General features: G+C 39.8%; 2 protein-coding genes across 2 annotated transcripts in view; both read right to left on the bottom strand.

Annotated features, from left to right (window-relative positions):
• Positions 1-2,371, bottom strand: part of spire2 (spire-type actin nucleation factor 2) — a 30,252-nt gene extending 27,881 nt beyond the window's left edge. Inside the window, exon 1 of the mRNA XM_018703634.2 lies at positions 1,856-2,371. Coding sequence (XP_018559150.1) covers positions 1,856-2,153 — 298 coding nt within the window. The 5' untranslated portion in view covers positions 2,154-2,371. The remainder of the gene's footprint in view (positions 1-1,855) is intronic.
• Positions 2,372-10,605: 8,234 nt separating this feature from the next.
• chst6 (carbohydrate sulfotransferase 6) lies at positions 10,606-20,352 on the bottom strand. Its single transcript, XM_018703627.2, is given in 3 exon segments — positions 10,606-11,196; positions 11,198-12,371; positions 19,732-20,352. Coding segments are annotated over 2 exon segments (1,197 nt in total). The 5' UTR covers positions 12,263-12,371; positions 19,732-20,352; the 3' UTR covers positions 10,606-11,064.
• Positions 20,353-20,867: the final 515 nt, after the last annotated feature.

Here is a 20,867-nt window from a genome sequence, read left to right as displayed (position 1 = left end):
TCATTTTAAAGTTTAAGTCTAAACCTTAAGTTCAGCAAAGTATGAATATTATGACTGCCTGCACCTGGAGATGTGAACTGTGATTTTTTCCCTTGTAAGATTTCTAAAAAGGTCAGACACAGCTGAACAGCAGCACAGAGGTGTTTGTTCATCTCTTTTTCATTCCAGAGATTTGATGACACACACCTGCTCTTTTCCACATTTCTCACTAATGTTTCCTAACACGTATTTGTCCTTCTCTGGCCTCTTGGCAGAGACTGAGCACAAAGAAATTCAGCTGCTCAGTCTGTACGTTGCTTTAGAGCAAAGGAACAACAGTAGTAGCACGGAACACGACCTCTGACAGGCTGTCTGTGACTTACAGCATATTTGGTGCAATACGCTACAAGCAAGACTTTAATAAAACATTAGTCCAAATATCTTAAACAGTGGGCTTTTTTAAAGATCTGTGGCACTCTGTTTTTTATACAGGACCAAATAAAATGTAACAGAACTACATTAAACATTAACATTACATCAATTTGTCCGCAAGACAGTTAAAACTAAGTGAAAACTAAATTTGCTTGACTAAAAACATTTATTTGATTACTGTAAAACATTCAGCAACTATTTAGATGAATACATGTTTCAAATTATCCTCAGAGTGGTTGTTGAGAAAGAATCACAAAAATGATTGAATTTAGCTCTAAAATCAAATATTATACATAAAAATATATATTTAGAGCAGATCAATAGGATTTACAGCGTCCCATGAACTTAATAAAAGTTTTCACCTTCATTTTTTCAAATAAATCCATGACATGAACTGGGAGGTCCTGGCTGAGTTGGTGGTGGTGTATTGGATTTATGCTCAGCTGTAAAGGCTGAAGTTGTCTCTGCACTGGATCTGATTCCTAGTTCAGGTTTCGTGGGCCCAGCCCTCAGTGCATGGACATAAACACTTCACGCACAGTGGGATATTAAGCAGGATGTTGTGCGGGTACAGGCTAAATCCAGTGATAGAAACAACCAGAAGACTGCGTAAAATAATCTACGGCTTGCAGCCACCCTTTGAAGTCTCCAAAACAGTCTTTGCAATAGGGGATGCTCGGGCGAAGCTGTGCTTAATGAATAATTAAACGTTTACCGGCATAATACAAGTCATCCTTGTTGGCATCGGGAGTGCAATAAAATACCGACACAGATGTCCGGCTCAGAATACACTCGCTGTCTGTGTGAGGGCAGATAAAGGTTCTATAAAACTGTTAAATCATCTATTTGAAGGTCGATGAAGCAGGAATGTAGTGTTGTTTGGGACGGGATGGCACCGATGCGTCTGTTTCTGCCCTATGAACAGGACGTTCCAGTGGACCAAACTCCGTATGAAATTCGGATAAATTAAAGTGCAATTGTTTTTCACTCAAGTTTCCTGCTTGATAAAACGCAATTCAAAATTTCTCACGGAACATTGGTATGTATTCTTAAATTCCGCAATGATATGGTCAACCAAGCACGATACAATTTAGTACATTTTTTTTAACATAAACACTGGTTCACCATGCTCACTGCCGAATACCGCGGAGTACGTTACTAGGAGGAGATAGTGGGAATGACGCGGACCAGTTGAAAAACTCGGGATTTTACCAGAGGAAAGTTTGGATTCGTCAATATTACTTTACGCCGAATTGAAAAGTGGCTCCTGACATTTTACACACAATGTTAAGTCAAACTGTAGGCGCTGACCTACTCTGCACAGCATGGACACATTGTTAGAATTTACTTTTTCAAACTTGAGTTTTGTGTTAGAGCCATTACAAACAAACCAACAGATGACAGGGCAGAGGGGAGTTGGGGAAATATCGGACAGCCATCCTACCGTTGTGTTGGGGTTCCTGCTGTAACGACACGGTTCCGTCTCTGTGCAGTAGGATGGATGATGGGTCCTTCACCCGGCTCACTCTCCCGGTCGGCGGGCGGGGCACCCTCAGCCCGCTGCAGCACTGGTAGCACACCGCCCATGCCTGCTCCTCGTTGATGGGCTGCTCGTAGGACTTCAGCACCTCCTCCAGAGACAGTTCCCGGGGCTCGGCCAAGTCCCGCGTCTCTGTGCGGTCCGTGGGGGCGGTTACCCGTGAGTCCCCGTCCTTGGCGTTTCTGTTGGTGGATCTGGCCATAGCTGCGACGCCGTGGAGCCCATTCTTCACTCTGTAGGCACCGGGGCCATTTATGCTATCATGCCTCCTGCCTCTCCGCGTCTTAACGTCAACTGCTCCTCAACTACCGCAGCTGCACCTCGTTATCACAACACTGTCAAGCTAGCCACAGTAAACGCAGAACTTCCGGTCCGAGTTTTAAAAAATAAAAAGCTACACGTTGCAACTCCTTAGGGCTATGTGAAGCATCAACGTGTAAAACAAATGTGTATTTCTGAAGACCCCCACCCCCATCCATCCACACACACACACACACACACACACACACACACACAGAATGACTGTCTTAGTATGTGAAGCAGCTTGTGAATGCCCCATGCCCCCCCCATCAAAAACTACGGAGGTGCAGACGTTTGTTTAAGTCTATTACTGTTGCATTTCTTTAACGTTATCATCGCCCTTACGTGCTTTTATTTTGAAAGTGAATCCACTTCACTTCCGATCATGGTTATATCAATTCGTTCACTTTGACTATGCTTGTTGCCATGTCAGCAGATGAGAGAGACGACAGGATCTGCGGGAAAACATCAATCAGCGGCTAACCGTCCTCCTGGCCCGGCTCTGCCATCATGCTCCCGCCTGCCGGTCCACAGTGGAGGGAAGATCCAGTTTCATGAACCACCTCTGATAATCCAACTGAAATACTACTGCAGATTTAAAGGAACATAGAAAGTGGGAGATGAGTGTTAATTTAGGTATCCCACTTTGCTCAGCTCGTTTCAATAATGTAAAGAATAAAGTGATACTTCCGAATTTACCTTTCAAAATAAAGCCGTAATTCCCGAACAAGCCTAATTTCACTAATTGAATCTATAAACACAGGTCAAACACCTGATATGATTTGTCACCAGACCTCCTAACCAACACATACAAACTATATATATATTATTGGTTTGTTAAGTTATAATTTGGGTGATATAATTACCACATGTATGCACTTTTTTAGGTCATGTTTCCACATACATTTCTGGTGATCCTCTGCATAATGAATTATGACAACACTGGCATTGGGTTGTGTGTTCAATTCATTTCATCTCCATTATTGATATTTTAGGACACCAAATATCTAATAAGCATTGCATTATTGTACCAAATCCTGTGGTATCTTGATGCTTTATTATATTACAAATGTTTTAAAATTGATTTCCTACTCAAATGGCAGCGTTTAGTTTCCCTGAAGGCAAAGCTTTTCAGCAGCAAACAAGCTAGTCCTGGATGTTGGAGTTTCCTTGAATGCACAACCACAGTGATCTCAAGACCAAACTGCATTGTGAGCTGACAAACTGTGGACAAACTGTGATGGATTATTTGTTTTTCACTGTGCTCCAGAGTGAACTGCAACCAGCTCCAGGAGGTTTATGGTATATGCTTTGGGAAACAGTTGGTAATAATATAAAGTTCGTGATTTGTAGTGAGTGGTTTTGTCATTTAAGGAGGAATCTGGAATCATAAAATTAGAACTCACTGAGCAGCAACCGCCACGACTGAGCAGCGGCGTAAAATCAAATCAAAATACTACCTTTTTAATCATTTATTTATTTATGTTAATCGACTGCTGTCTCAGACAATTAGCTATAGTGGATCCCTGCACTTTCTTGTCTCACTGCAACTCCACCCAGGTGGAGGTGTTAGATCAGTGTTGTCTGTTAAACAGAACCAGTGGGAGGCTTGTTCATCAGGAGTCACAGATGTTCAGCATCTGCATTCAGCAGAGGCATTTTCTGTACATGCATTAAATTTACACAATGAGCCAGTTATAGCACCAGCATGAGCTCGTAGAATACAAATAGCTACAGCTACAAGGCTTTTAGCAAAAAACAACAAACAAACAGTAAAAATAACAGTAAGTAAAGATTAATATGAAATATTTTTTGCCAGATAAATACTGGATTAATATTCTATCACGTGGTAATATTCAAAATGAACTGCAGTCAGTTCATCATCAGCTTTGTGCAACTGCCAACTTCCCACAGAGGTCTAGGAGACGAAGTAGAGGATGTTTCACATCACTGAAGAGTCTCTAATCCTTCACTGACCAATCATCAAAGATAGCTTTTATTTTGAAGGTAAATTCATCTGGTTTCCTGTTGTACTCTGGCTTCTTGTGTTATCCTGTTGCAGCATCTTTTGTCTGCAGCTTCCATCAGAGCAGTGAACCTGACCTGTGTCTGTATTACCACATTTATAAAGAAACAAACCACCGCTCTGTCAAAACCTCTGGTGTCTTTTAAGGCAATCAGAACAAAGTTTTCATCAGCAGCAGATTCACCAGCTGCACTGAGACACATCTTCATGAGAAAAGAGGAAGCAGGATCATTTTCCAACCATGTGAATGTTTTTGTTTGTTTTACGCATTTAAAAAGTTCTGAAACATAACTTAAATCGACACTGATGAAAGTGTAACCAAACTGTTTTTTGCTTTGTTTTTTCCATCTTGTTTTTACATTTAGTGTGTGCATTGTGATTTTGTTAACACTAGACTGCACAAAAAGGTGTAACAAGGACAAGAAGTCTTTCAGTAAAATGAAGGAGGGAGTGTAGTAAAATGAAGTAGAAGCTGCAGCAAACCCAAAATGTAATGTTCCTGTATGAGGACACAGGAGGTCAGACAAGATGACAATGTTGATTTTTTTCATTATACTGAGAAATACAAATAACACAAATAAATCTTGAAATGAAGAAGTGTATATGGAGTCATGTTTCATAATACTGTCTGTTCATATCCTCCAGTACTTTTTTCCACATCTCTTCTACAATAACATCTGCAGGCTCAGTGTTTCTCCTCCTCCATAATAATTCTTATCACAGAACTACAGTGTTACACTGTGGTTTGTGAATCAAATATTGTTATTTTTTTTTCCAATTACTGCATTTTTATACCTTTATTATTTATTGTTAGTGAAAAGATGACAGGAAACGTCCCCTGCTGGATTCAAGACCGAGAGGCTGCACTTCATGGTCAGTATGTAATATGATAAATACTCACATAGAGTGGCCATTCTGATCGTTAACTTTAAACATACCTAACTGGGATATCACAGTTACTTCAAATAAAACTCCTGCATCCAATCTCTATCACTTATTCTGTCACACTGATTATTATTGATGATGCACCAACACATATGCAGTGTGAGATCATTTCAGCTTTCAGAACAATACATGGAAGACCATACACTGACTAATATTAATCACATGTCAGTACTGTTGCAGGATGATGGTAAAGGAAAGAAACATTTTGTGGTTACAATGAAATCTGATGGCTCCTTCTATTCAGAGTAAGTACACAGTGAATAGTCAGTAGAGGTACAGACACTTTCCTCAGCCAGCAGATGGTGCTCAAGTCTAAATTATGTGCTGCTTGTCGTGTTCTCTCAAACAGCAGGGTTTCGAACCAGCCTTCAGTTAACAGGAGCAGAGCAAAAGTGAAAGGTTCCATGTAAATATTCATCACAGTCATTCGGAACAAACCAACAGGTCTGACAGTTAAACCCTCTGAAAGGCACGATACTCAACAGGACAAGACATAGTTAAACATAGTGACGCGTTTCAGAGCCACATGTTAACTGTTAAGACACTTTATGAAATCAGTGGCGACACGTTCTCTTGACCTTCTCTAATTCTCTCAGCGTACGGCGTCAAAAATAGAGTCAGTTTATCTCCTGTCTGAAGCATCAAACAAACCTTCAGTGGTATTTATGTCATCACACAGCAGATCCAGAATCAGTGAGTAAACTGACTCAGTGTTTGTTTGCAGCCTGGTGCATATCTATGAGTTGTGAACAGTTTCACCAAACAGTGATTTTCTGTCTGAAACAAAGGGTAACACTTCAGCCTTTTTCAAAAGAACAAACACAAAAATACACATTTTGTTGCAGAACTTATTTTTCTTTTTTCCCCGTTCCATCATGTGACCTTAGAGCAGTCCTGAAACCTTGAGACCACTTTACTGCAAATCATGGATTTTATTGTACATTTAATCTGTTTGTTTGTTTGTTTGTTTTGATGTGATTTTACACACTGTGGCCACTGTTTCCCATTCAGTTCAGTTCAGCATCAGACTTGTTGCATGATGATGCAGCTGAAACAGTGAAAGAGCTGCAGTGACTGTCCTTCATATAACAGAACAATAAAAACAGACATGATGATCTCTGACACTGAGATACATGGGAAACATTTACTACCTTAAAAATACAGAATCATTTTTTAAATATGATTTTATTTAGATTTCTCAACATGTGTAATAAACACTTCTCATATCAACAAAACAAAACAGAGACTCACAATCTTAACAACAAACGCCTTTATTCCACACAAACAAACTCAAACAAACAGTAAATATCAACATAAATATACACTAACATATACACTAACATCATTTATAATAATCAAGTACTTCCATCTTTTATCCTTCACCAACTGAAACTTCAACTGTTATGTGCTAGGTGGCATTACTGTCCATCAACAACAACAAAACAAAACCAGGTTTAAGTATAAAAGCCTCTTTTTGGATGAACTCTGTGCTTGTAAAACTTCTCCTCATATAAATTCAGACTGAGGTCATTTGCTCTTGTTTTCTTTTCCATGTTCATGTTCAGCACTGTTTTTATAGTGGTGTAGGGAGACAGTGGAGGAGTGAAGGTGGATTTCCAGCACTTACTTGAATATTTGATGAATGAAGAATAACCCACTGTCTTCTGTTACACATCTTAAAATATACAGATTGATGGATTAAAGTTCAGTTTCATCTCTGATACCGCTGATAACTAATGTTCTATATTAAATTAAATAATGAATTTACAGTCCCAAAATGTGTGGACTGATGAATTTGTAATTACACGTTTTTTTTTTTAACATCCTAATATATTTTCATTATATTTATTAGCTTTATCTCTTATTATTTTAAAGACAACTTTTAATTAACCATAACCACATTCCCTCCATCTCAAATGTATCATTTCTCTTTAAATCTTTGCTCTACCTCATGAAAGTTTACAGAATATGATTTCTGCAGGATTCTGTAAAATGTATCTGTAATTATATCACCTGTTTCTGCTCCACTGCCCTGATGAATTTAAATCAAAGTTCTGAGTTACATTTACTTGAAATGATCTAAATTAGACAAATAAATTGGTTTTGCAGATCAGTCCCAAGGAAAAAAAATGTTTTTTTTTTTGTTCAGTAAACAGTTAGCAGCTTCTGTAGCTCTCACTCTCCATGTAAACCAATTTAATGGTGAATTTTGAAGCACGTTTTGGAACTGATATCAGTTCACTTAAAATATTCTTCATGTCTCTCCTTGTTTATCACTATAACATCAACAACAGAACTGAACCAAATTCACAATTCCATTGATAAAATATGAGATTTGTGTTAAATGAGATTAAAAAACACCAGGATGAACCTAAAAGCAGTGAAATCTATTTTTTATCCTAATAGAAGCTCCAGTGTTTTTAACTGATCATCTCCGCCATAGTCAATAAAAACTGATCAGCTAATCAATAAATGACAGTGGATGTCAGTGCAGATTTGGAACATTGATTCATTAGTAATTGATTTATTAGTGATGATGTGAACATGGAGGAAGGAGAAGGGAAAACTCTCTCTGCTGTTTAAACACTGTGAGCAGAGAGTTCACTTCAACTCTCTGTTTTCAACACTGTGGTGCTGAGAAGATACTGATTAATGCAAAAAAAAAAAAAAAAAAAGAAAGACATGGTGCGCCAAAACACACACACACACTCTCCACCTCACTCACTGACAGAACACAATGTACTAAACACTCTGTTCCACATGCTGCATATCTCAGGAAAGCAGCACAGATCCTCCTCTTAAGCCATATTACCTCTCACTGACCCTTTCAACACAGTTAATGTCCTGTGTTATGTTACATGTTCGTCTGTAATGTAACATTAGCAGGTACCTGTCATCACAGTGAGCATGAAGCCACACAACAAACTTCAAAATCTCAACATTACTTGTAAAAAAAAAAAAAAAAAAAATCACCCTGGCCTAATGCGCTGGATCTGCTGATTTATGGTGGAATTTTCCTTTAAATGTTCACCTCTTGTTCCTTGAAAAAATGCAGTCACATTGTGGATGTTGCCTCTGTTGAGGTCCTGTTTCTTTATGCTCTGGCAGTGGCTCTGTCTGTCAGAGAACCTCTTTCCAGTTCTCTGCACCAGTAATTCAAATGCATCATACGCTCTGGTGTGTGAGGCTAAACCAGCCCTGTGTCCCAGTTCCATACCCCATATGATCTCTATGAAAATAAAATTTCACACTAATAAATTTGATATAAAGAAAACTTGTGCCAAATGAGTTTGTTTTAGAATGTGTTTTAATTCACTAAGGAAACAGAAGAGCTACTCACAACCAGAATAAATAAACACAGGACGACATGGAGACGGTTCAAACACTGAGCATTAAATCCTTGGAAAAACATTAGGCTTTCTCTTTGGCTTTTTGTTTGTTGTACTAACTGATTTTTGGCCACTTGAGGGTGACAGCTGTGACAGTTCGAAACACAACATTGCTATATTATCAAACTTTAGCAAACTGCCTCTACATACAACAAATATGGAGCAACATTAGCATCCAATACTCACTCACTGGCCAGTAACTAACTTTTACTGTCGTCATTTGATGCCAGGTATGTCGTGTACGATGGGTTTATCAGAGTATTTCTGCTAAAACCAGCTGTTGCTGAGAATGAGGTTGATGAGGACAGTGAAACTGAAACAAAACGCAATAGTTGTGGGCTGGGCTAAAACGCCCTGTGACGGAGGAGAACTGTCTAATTTCACCCAACCATTTCACATTCCAGACAGTCATTTGTTCTAGTGTTAATATGAAAATACTTTCCCCAAATAAACTCTGATAATAGCCAAGGGTGTGGTAAACACAAACAAATAAAGGTGGATAAACTCCTGGTACCTCCTACTGTTGTGCAATTTGCTTTAAGAGAGTATCTTAAATAAATGTACCTGGTATGTTTTACAGGGTTCAAACTGGCACAATGGTGGGATCTGATTCTTTAATCCCGTCCAGCTATCATTACATGTGGTATGTCTGCAAATGTTTCACAGTGAAGCTCTGCCTCTAATACAGGCCTGTTAACTTCTGCAGCTGAGCTAAATAAAGGCCTAAGGCACTATTTAAAGTAATGTGGTATTAATTACTGCAGACTTTAACTTTCTAAACATTCTGAAACATTTGTTGAGCATTCACAGAGAGTCAGTGTTGATGTCTTGTGGACTAACTGCAAAAATGTCCCATATAGCATTAGTATAGTATTGTGCAACTGGAACATCTCAGGTTTGCCAAAATGTGTGTGTGTGTGTGTGGGGGGGGGGGGCGGGGGGGGGGGGGGGGGGGGGGGGGGGGGTACACATGATGCACATGAGAAATAAAAATTAATACTACAGTTGGTGTATTAGGGAAACTACTGTACTTTGATTCCTTGAGCTGTGATAAATCAACAGGAAACACACTCAGAGAATCTAGATAATAACTACTAACAGTAGTTAGTGTTGAAGTCGGCTCAGAGGCTGAAAATCAACATGATTTAAAGTTCTACTACTGACTAAATGATTTGATCTTTAATCATTATCAAACAAACTCTACTCAAAAACTCTACCCATTTGGTGTGTCAGTGTAATTAGTTATTAATCAATCAGTAAAAGATAACATAAATAAAGAGATGGTCAAATCCAGGAAGCAGATCTACAGTTAGCCAGGTGAAGTAAACATCTGGGTGCAGCTAAACTACTGAACACTGTCAACAATCATGTTTTACTACTTTACTAATTCAGCTCCACTCAGTCAGCTGATGCAGCTTTAATGACTCTGCTGATTCAAATTCAGCTCACCAAGCTATAAGCGAACCTCTGCAGTTTTCTGGCTAACAGTGTAAATGTGCTTCCTTACCTTCCCAGATATAAAAACAAATGTCCAGTCTAAATGACGTCACTGGCCTCAGACTGGCCTCTCCTCCTCTGTGGGAGCGTCATCACTGGTTCACACTCTCCTGTTGGGACAGATCAGGCCTTCAGGCCACACTGGCATGATGCCCAGCTGAAAACAATGTGGATTCAAATGGACTGAATTTACCTTAGTTCTCTGGTCCACACTGACTGCTTGGCAGCAGGTCCACAAAATATCACAACTCTCCAAAAGACTTCACAGACTGACAACACAGCACTGCTGAACATGTTGTGACTGAATGTTTGCACTGAACCAGATTCACTTTGTGCAGGGAAGAGTGCATTCTGTGGCCAAAATGAGCTCACTAGTTACAAACCATGAAGGTGGAAAGTTATTTATCAGTGCTGCTTTTTAAAAATAAAATCTCTTTGCGCCTGACCATGAATGTATCTGTTATCTGTCCCACTGAATTATTGAGCATTGAATTATACAAATCTTTGCAGCACAAACTCATCCCCATTGTAAAATCTTTAGGGAAGACTTGGGAGGACTAAAAGACAATGTGAGTAACTGCTGAAAAATGAGTCTTGTTTCTTACTTCAGGAAACAACAACATGTCAGTAAATCTCAGAGAATCGGGTACCTTGTTTTCCAGTTTTTCCAGAGATAAAGTATTTTCCAGCTCTTACATCAGCCCGTTTATACTGCGTTACGAAATCTAACAAACAGCAACATCATACAATCCTGCTGTGCTGTCAAATCACATTTGAATCCTCTTATCCACTAACAGTGAGAGTTGTGCATTAATCACAAATCAATCCTTTATCAATGAACATCATACCGCTGTTGTCTCAGTTGATGACTCACTCTTTGACAGCACTCACCAAAGACTTATGCAGCCAGTAATACCAGTTCTCTGTGGCCTCTTGGTGATAATGTCATTCAAGTTTTAAGTTTTACTTGGGTGCTCTGTTTTAGCTGGCAACCAGCTGAACTGATACGGTTCCCGTGGCACCAGCAGATCTATGTCAAGCCTCTTTTGTTCTTTTTCACTGTTAACAGTCCTGTACCCGAGCAGCTGACATGGCCCCTTTACACACTTCCTGGATTCGTCTGACCTTGTTGTGCGGCAGCATGGTACGCCAAGCCTGGGAGACATCGGCTGCATTTCGTGAGGTGATTTTAAAGGCCTCTTTCCTGGAGCCTTTGCCTTTTCCATGGGTCACCCTGTAGATCCACTCCTCCAACTGTTTGGTCATCTCCAGACCTACAAAGTCATACATGGCGGTTATTTCCTCGAGTGGGTTGCGTGCCACATCCTCATAGCGGACCATTTTGTAGCGGCCTTTTAAAAACGGAGGGGGCTTCAGGACGGCCCTCTCATTTATGCGCACATGGCTACGACAGATCTCCTGCATGACTTGATACTGCACCTCCCCTGCTGGTATGTTTCTGTGCTCCAAGACAAGGGCGTTGTCGCTCTCAAAGGCTCTGGCTGACTCCTCTCTAGACCGCACCACAGCCCGTGGGTCTCTGACCAAGTGGATGATGCGGAGATCTAGGTTTGGGTCCTGCAAAAGTGGATAGAGGGATTCCAGCTCAAAAAAACGCACTTCTTTTAACACCACGTGACTGTAAGTGCTGCAGGCCTCCTGCACCCCCTGCAGGCCCATAGCATCACATGTTTGCAAACAGCGAGTCTGGTTGCTGAAGTGGTTGCGTGGTGTGAGAGGACAGGCTGGCGGTGAGCACAGTGCTCGACTGTGACTCCACATAAACAAGGAGGAAACATTGTGGTGCTCCGGAAGGTAGGCCTCCATCACTGAGATGTCGCACTGGAAAACACTCCGTAATAGATCCCTCACAGCCATTCGGAGCACCCGTGCTCCAGATTTCTGCAGTTTGGTCCACACGTGCCAAGCAGGCTCCATAAGGTAGAAGACAGATGGGTGCTGACTGAACACCTGACCAAGGAAGGACGAGCCTGATCGCCATGACGACAGCAGCAGAACGTGAACTTTGTCGTTGGAGGGGGCAGTGCTGCAGGGACTGAGCTGGACGTACCAGCCGCAGAACAGCACCACCGCTGCACCCTGCAGAATCACCAGGAAAATCATGGTGCTGAGGTTCACCCTGCAGCGGAACATGGTGGCTGCGGATCACTGTCAGTGTCTGATCCCTGATATGGGTCTTTCCTTTTTTCGTCTCCTGTGGAGGTGTGTGTTGCCTCTGCAGGACTGAGGGTGGATGCAAGACCTGAATAGAAGGAGAGAGAGCCAAAGAGAGAGAGAGAGGGGTGAGGGAGTAAGGTGGAAATGGATATGGAAATAGATGTTGAACATGCATTTACCCACAATATAATTTTCCTTGCAAATCACCTTCATCCTAACACAGTATTACTAAAATAAGAAATAATAAAACCGGTTTTTGATGTATGCAGTGACTAAAGGTTGTTGAGCTAAAAGAAACAGCAACTCTTGACAGTTTCAGAGGCACTTTTAGTAAGTTAAGTTTATTATGTAGTACCTGCAGACAGCAAGCTTTGCCAAGCTGATGAAAACAGAGCAAAAGAACAACTAACAAACTAAGACAGCCGACAACATCAAGGTGAGTCTCATGTCTACAGGAAGTGGTGCCAGAAAATTAAAATTTCTGTTCACCATTCACACATACAGGCTCAACAGCTGAGACAGCAACAGGCTGCCATTCATACAGAGACTCCAAAAGCACCCAGCGACATAGCAGGGGAAAGTTGAGAAGGGCTCAATATCATGCAAATGTCCTTCAGATTGTATGTGACCTGCAACAAACAAAGCAAGAACCACATTCCCACTTAGAACAATGCTGCCTTTATCTGATGGATGGAGGCCATGAATGGACAGATACAGAGATAAGGGAAATTCTTCAGAACTACAGAGCATAGACCATGGACATTTATATCCAATCTGTGGCTACAACCCAGTATCAATGACAAGATAAACACAAGTCTAAATTCTTTGACCAGTGGAGGTCATTAATGTATCAACCTATAACCTTTATGTACCTATAGAGGTTATACGTTCCTAAACACATTCACAAAGCCACGCACAAAATCATAGCAGAAAAGGAACTACTCAGAAATCCAGTTCAGGTCAGTGTGGGTTCTTTTTACAGGAAACACTAAATAGATAAGAGAGGGAAAGAAGGTGTGGGAAGGAAGGAGTCAAGTGACTAAGCATCTTCTGTGTTGACCGTCATCCAATCTGGCTGAGAGACAGAAAACACTACCACTGAAAAGCTTTTCACAATCGTTTACAATATGTATGTGATTGCACTTCTGCCATGTGATGTCACTGTCACTTTCCCCACTTTGGGACTAATAAAGGGTGATTTTATCTCACTGTACAATCAGTGCTGAAATACTCTAGACCTGACTGCATGACTTGACAGGTTTTAATTCATTCTAATATATTCTTTACTTAAGGAAGTGCAGTGTCATTTCAGGGCACTACTTTCCATTTCAGGAAAATAATTTAAGACAGTAAAAGTAAATCCACTCAGTCTAATATCTGAAGCTGTAACTTTCCATTCAAGGGATCCTTGTAAATATATATACATATATAAATAAAATCAAACATATTATTATTATTATTGATTATTAGACTCTAAATTATTTGATTTAGAGTTCCTGTGCACAAATCACATATTTGCTTTTCATCATGACCATTTAAAACATTAGACATCATACGAACAGCACTGTTACTGATGAGAAAGAAACACTATAAAGTGGATCACATCAATCACAAAGCCTAAACATAATAAACATAATAAAGGTGATTAATAAGACAAAACTGAACAAACATAAATAGTTTCTAACACTATTAATGAATGAATGGTGGTACATAACAGCTGTTTCATTAACAAATGAAGAATAATAATCAAAATGAACTCAGGCATGACACTGCATTGCGTGGAAGATGTTGAATTAGACATAGTTCCATGGTAAATATTGGCTTGAATATTACAATGAATATCTTAGCATTGGAATGTCTTGGAGATCTCAGATTTTCACCAAATATTTCACAAAATATCTGCTGAATATGATTTGGGTTACAGAATGGCTGGACAATCATTTCATATGATTTTGGGCATAAGCAAAAATAGGGAGATGCCAGTTCCCAGTTAAGTTAATCTGACCTTTGAGCTGATCATACACCTCCTTGATGTGCTAATCGCTGGTCTGGAGATAGAGAAGACTCCTGGTGTCTCTGTTTCCTGTTCAGCTTGTGTTCTGGTCATAATTTTGAGTGTCTTTATTTTAACCTATTTAATGCAGTCTCTGTATGTCCATTACATATGTCCCATTACTCCTAAATCGCCTGCAACCGATGCAAGAATTTGTGTCCACTACAACAGTGTACATCATCATCCACAATCCACTTTTCATGTTCTTTGGCAAAGTTTACTTTTGCAGTTTTGTGCTGTTTTGTGAACAATGGTTTTCCTCTTGGATGCAGTCTTTAGAGGTTGACTTCATACAATGTCCTTTGCACTGTCTGATCAGTCACTACTTTCCACAGATGATCCTGGCACCAGGGTCCAGTGTTTGCCATACACTGATTTATTTATGGCTGCCTGCCTCAATATCAACACGGACCACCACATATTGATTTTCTATTTCATTGTTTGCTGTCGTGCTGCTTTTCTGTCCTGTCTGCCTGGGCTGAGCTGCTCACACAAAATGATCAGCTGCAGTGGACACAGTGACCCAGGTGAAGTTAAGATAATTTGAGTTGATGACAACTACACTTGTTGCTGTAAGTCCAACAGAAAGCAAAAAAACAGAGAACTTAATCAAACCACCTGTTCAACAAGCATTTAAAAAAGTGATATTTTCAAATGTTTTGTCTGCAGTCTCCTGACATGTTCTACACAACCACAGCACGCTGGTCAAGCTGATATCAAAATGGTACGAAGAGTGTCAAGGGATAGCTGTCTGTATGTACTTTGTATCTAGGGTTTATCTTGGTTTGCCATAAATAGGGTCGAATGATTTTGGGAAAAAAATGTGATTTTTCGGACAGATATTGCAATTGTGATTTGAAATATAATTTTTGAAAGTCAAGCTTCAGTCCAGGATTCACTATATACATGTAAAACATGTGATGGAGCATTACCATTTAAGATATCATTGAAATATTAACTGCTCTATGTACTAATTCAAGGATGAGAATGAAAATATACAGATCCAAAATGTATTTATTCCAACAATAAGTGGTATAGAACGTACATGTAATGAACCACAGAATAAATCACACGGAACAAACAGCAGCACGACGTTCTCTTGCCTTCTTTGCAATAACTTTACATCGGTCATACTGCTTTTCAAATGCTGATACTTTGAGGGGGAATGACAGGAGACTGACAGACACACAGACATCCAGCAGAGACAGACAAAAATCTTAAAATCTGACAGATTATTGTAAACTTTACAGGCAGTACCTGCAGGCAGTGAATCGCAGCAGCAGCAGAGGGAAAACTGTGTCCGATTAGACTACTACATTTTGCCCCATATTGTAGATTTTAATAATGCTTTAAAACACAACACCACATTATTATTTCTGTAAATTGTCTAATTATAACCAAAGCATTTATTAGTAATACAGTTAAGAAGGGAAAAATCTGATTGTATTGCGTTGTATGTTGATTTAAGTGAGAGCACCAGTGTTACTAGTGGAAAAGGTTAGTCTAGAGCCCTGGATGGCCACTGCTCCTCCTGTTATTGCAAGCATGGCTCTTCCTGTCTTTCCTTATGACTGATGCAGGAATGTTTCAACTCCATTGTTTATAAAGTTTTACAATCTGGTTGTTCAGGCAGCTCTTTACCACATGGAGCCATGTTGCATTAGAAACAATCCAGGCCATCTCAGAAAGCTGTCGTGTCCACGAGTTACTTTGTATTTGTTGTACTTTGAGGCATGTATTTTAAATGTAGTGCATTAGTGGAGTGCCTGTTCAAAATGTGTCTGTTGGGTATGAAAAATTACCTGTTCCAGAAACATACCCTGGAGGTACAGGGTCAGAAAGTATATAGAAAAGCAATGTTTGAAACTTTCTTGAGAACTGCTCAACCAAAAAATTTCAGATTCAACATTGTACTTCCTTGGGTCCTCCTCGTACTCTTCAGATTTGAAGTTGATTGGACGAGTGGTTGTCAAATTGAAATACTGTCTAAAAGACAGACAGACTTCCTCTTGCAGAGATTTTTAGTTAGATAAGATCAAATACCCTGCACTTCAACTAAGAAACAATCACATTAAGAAAACAATTATTTTAATATATGACAATTTTAATTAGTCAACTCTTAGACGACATATCAGACTTTAAATATCTGCATGATTAGTCTCAGTTTTTTTTCTTCTTTTTTTGCGATTTTCAAAAACAACCTCACTGAATCAGAAATGTCATCATGAAGCTGTGGTATCTTTGAAAATGCGAAGTAAAAACCTTTAGATTGTACAGGTTAGGTAACTCATGAGCTCATCATTGGTTTTTTGTGGAAAAACGCTTAAATTCCAGGTATTTGATTATTGAGACAAATTTCTTTGTATAATTTTGTGTATTAGTATAAAACTGTGTTGTGTGAACTTGAACTCTGCTCTCTCCTCTGTTGTTTAAAGCCTTTGATGCTGTCATGGTTAAATAACCCAACATGTACACCTGCAGTTCGTATGAATGTTTTAAACTCAATCGTCTGGTAACAAACACATGCATGTGAGCTGGAGAGAACAAGCTGGAAGACTGGAGGGAACATAAAGTACTCAAGTGAACCAGTCTCTAAAACCACATATGCCACATGTGCAAGCAGTGTGTGTGTGTGTGTGTGTGTGTGTGCGCATGTGTGTAGATGCAGCTGAGTACAAGTGTGAGAGGAGGGAAGTATGTAAATTTACTGTAATAATCAAATTCTGATGTTCTCATGCCTTAATGTTAATAATCTATAATTAATCTATATTCAGTGATGAGTGATTGCTTTAAATGATTTGGTTTTTTTTTTTGTTAAAGTTTCTGGCAAACAGGTCATGAGCTTTACAGTTTCAGAGTAGAAAAGGCTCTCAAGCATCATGGGAGGATAAAGCTCTACAGTGACAGAGAAATTCTTTTAGCGTTAGATTATAGGCAGGGACACCCACCACACCTACTCAGTGGTCTGTTCCTGCCTTTACATGAATTCACCAACAAAAAGAGAAGAAGAGAACACAGACACAGTGTCATGAGAAACTGTCCTTCAAAGTTTCCAGTGGGCGACCAGGATCACTGCTGACTGAGGTGATCCATGCAAGCGTACCATAATCTGTTGTGTTCATTGAACAAGCCCTGACACGAACTCCTCTCCCTCAAACCCTCAGGATACAAAGGTAAACACCAGACGTCCTCACTCTTCTCTCTCTTTATCATTCAGCCTCAGTTCTTCTCTACAGCTGCTGTTTTTCACACCAATGATCACTATCAAGGTTTCATTTTGAGTCTGTGAATAAAACCCTTTACAGCTCATCATAAAGCTGTCATCTTATCATGCCTCTCATCTCTAAACTGGTTACACAGTAACAACTCTACTGGAGCACACAGGAAAAAGCGATCCGCCTCTGTTTTACATTTTATTCTTCTTTTCCATGAATCGTGAATCCTGTCGATAACATCCCTGGAAACACAGTGGTTTATTTAATTCAATCACTGCCTTTCAAGTTTAATGAGTACATCTAAAGCTGAAACTTTTAATAGATTTGAAATTAATCTTAATTTTTAAGTGCAAAAGGTTAACATTATAAACTGAATAGCTTATGATTTTGTACTGTTGACATTTTTGTCACCTTGAACTTTAGGAAATTATAAGAGGAAATTAAACTATTTTCATTCATTTCATAGATTGAACAATTATCAATTAATCAAGAAATTAGTTGGCATTTTAATTCATAATAAATGTAAGCATTAGTCGCAGCCAGAATTACAACAACTTCAATACACTTCTTAGAGTAATTCATTCTGACACTGGTCTTTTTTATTACTGATGTTAATGAGGATTTAAACTCTCATATAAACCCAGTACATTCCAAGGAGACATCTGAGAATTGATTTAAGTGGGTGCGGTTGTGATTCAGCAGGACTGTAGCCATGTAATGCAAAGTTTTAAATAACATTTTATTTCCTGAAATCTAGACCGGTTTGGATTGCTCAACAGTCTGCTGAACAGGAGCAAGTTAACAACAAACCACATAAAACCCAGGATTAATGCTGTACGACACAGAGCTGCTGAACTTCACTGCTGAACCAGCTCCAAACACAATGTGAGCCTCCAACAAAGAGCTCCCATCCTCACTAATGACATGCTGTTACATTACCTCCAGCTGCCAAAAATAGGAAACTGTGTGTCCTCCTGTCCATTGTTGTGAGGTGTCTCATACATCAGTACATGCTGTGTGTAAAAGCCTTAGAATGACTGGAATCAACTGACATGCAAAACCACCTGACGGGGCAAGTAAACATGTCCTCGATGACTCATTTGAAATAATATGCTGTAGAGTACATGTTGCAGATGAGCCATGACAGGCAGGCTTCAGAAAGTATTCAGACCCCTCTCACTTTTCACACACTTTAATGTGTCATAGATTTAATTGTAGAACATTTTAATCCTCAGTAACACATAATGACAAAGTGAAAACATATTTATAGATTTTTTTTTTTTTTTTATGAATGTATGCTAATGTTTAGTGAAGGTCTGCATTAGGGATAGCTTCTAACAGCCTGTTGGTAAAATAGGCAGATTCGTTGGTGGTCTCTCCTAGATGGACTCTGCTGCTTTACACCTGCTAACTCAGGAAACTAACACTGACTAATGAACCACGGGTAATAATTGTAAGAAAGCCCTGATGCCAAAGGGGGACCAATATGTATCTTCCATCCATCATGTTAAAGTTTTTGATAATGAGAAGTTTCTATCTCAGCCTCTGTGACCCGGCAGAACTGTAACCTGTCGCAAACGATTTGAGTTTCTGTTTAATACACATAATATAAAACATATAATATAAGTAATCCTTTAAATGGTCTTTTATTTTATTAATCCAACCACACTGCTGAGCCACGTGAGCGCCTCACATTTCAGTGACCGTGTTCTCCTTTTCAAGGACTATTACAAGTCTCCGAGCCTCAAACTGGGACACCCCAGGACGAGATCCAGAGAAGTCCTGTTATGCCAGCTCTTTTCATAAACACCTCCATGAAATATTGTTACCGTGAGAGCCCACGGATGAAATCCTAAAAGCGCCTGGACTAACTGGGACCGATGGGATGTTACAGAGAGGACACTGTGTCTTTATTTAACGGGGGAGACGTGTTGGCACGAAACTGTTAAATAAACACAACTTTCCTCTGCGTTTAGTCTCGAGATAAACAGCTACTTTGAGGACGAAAGAGACGAATTTACTGATGCGTTTTCATGAACAGTTCGTCCGCGGAAACTAGCGGCACGGATCACCAAGGTGAAGAGACAAAACGGTGCTGGTTGAAGAGGAGAGGAGAATAATAATAATAAGCTCTTTGTTCATTTTCCATCTACCAATATTAAGCAGAAATATCTTACCTTCCGTTTTGTTGTGGGTCGTGCTGCCTGGAGACGGTGGTCTGTGTCTCAGAACCCCGCGGTCCTCTCCTGTCTCCCCCCCCCCCCCCGCTGCGTCCTCTGCAGCTGCTCGGTTACTCCACTGTGAACAGAGCGGAGTGTTGAGACGTGGCCAGCAGCGGTGCGGGGCTCAGGGGCTGTGGGCCGGGCCGGGCCGAAGAGGGGCTGAGGGTCTGAGATAAGAGGGGTAGGGTGGGGTGTAGAGGAGCAGGCGGGACAGGAGGAGGTCACAGGACTCTGAGGGTCTCTGTTACATCTGCTGAGTCACAGCTGAGTTTACAGAGACTGGTCTGGACACCTGAACACAGTCCTCCTCTCCTCAACACATAATACTCCTACAGCTGGGCTGCATTAATAAATGAAAGGCTGGTTACAGTAATAAAAAAAATTATTCATTTGAAGTTACATATCAACCCAGTATGGAGACAGATATGGAGCTAGAAGAGTGACAATAAGATTTGGCATTGAAAACAAAACCCCGAACTGAAAAGGAAACATTTGCATTGAAATCTTTAATGGTTGTATTTACATTGAAACAAGTATTGGCATTGATGAAAAAAGTTTTACTGAAAAATAAAACACAGACATCAAAAAATTACAACCTCACAATAATGTTGTCTTACTTTATAATATTATAATATCTTTTGTATTATTAAGTGTTTTTCAGTGACGATCTGTCAGCTTTCAGTGACAGTTTTTTTTTTTTTTTTAAAAACGATGATTTTACAATATTTTTTCGATGTCACTGGTTTTTGGTTTCAATTCTGTGTCCTTCTTTCAAGGTGGAGAGGTGGGGCTGGAGGGGAGGGGGAAGAAACGCTGGAGGGCGGAGCTTTCTACACCTAGACTACAGAGAGGAACATACACGGACAGGGAGAGAGTAAACCATCTTTGAAAGGTGTCAGTTTTATGTAGCCTAATGTTAGTGGTATGATTTCAATATGACTATCAACAAATCATTCCTGGTCTATTTTTCCACAAGTGAACAAATGGTCGTCTGCATATCATTTGTAAACTAATGACACACTGCTGGAATTACATTGTGTGGAGGTCATGGTATGACCATAGACTGTATATATACAGATGTTCTCATAACT

The sequence above is a fragment of the Lates calcarifer genome, linkage group LG10 (assembly GCF_001640805.2).
Source record: "Lates calcarifer isolate ASB-BC8 linkage group LG10, TLL_Latcal_v3, whole genome shotgun sequence".
Lineage (NCBI taxonomy): Eukaryota > Metazoa > Chordata > Actinopteri > Centropomidae > Lates > Lates calcarifer.
The sequence above is the reverse complement of the archived record's forward strand: the minus strand, read 5'-3'. Positions and strand labels throughout refer to the sequence as shown.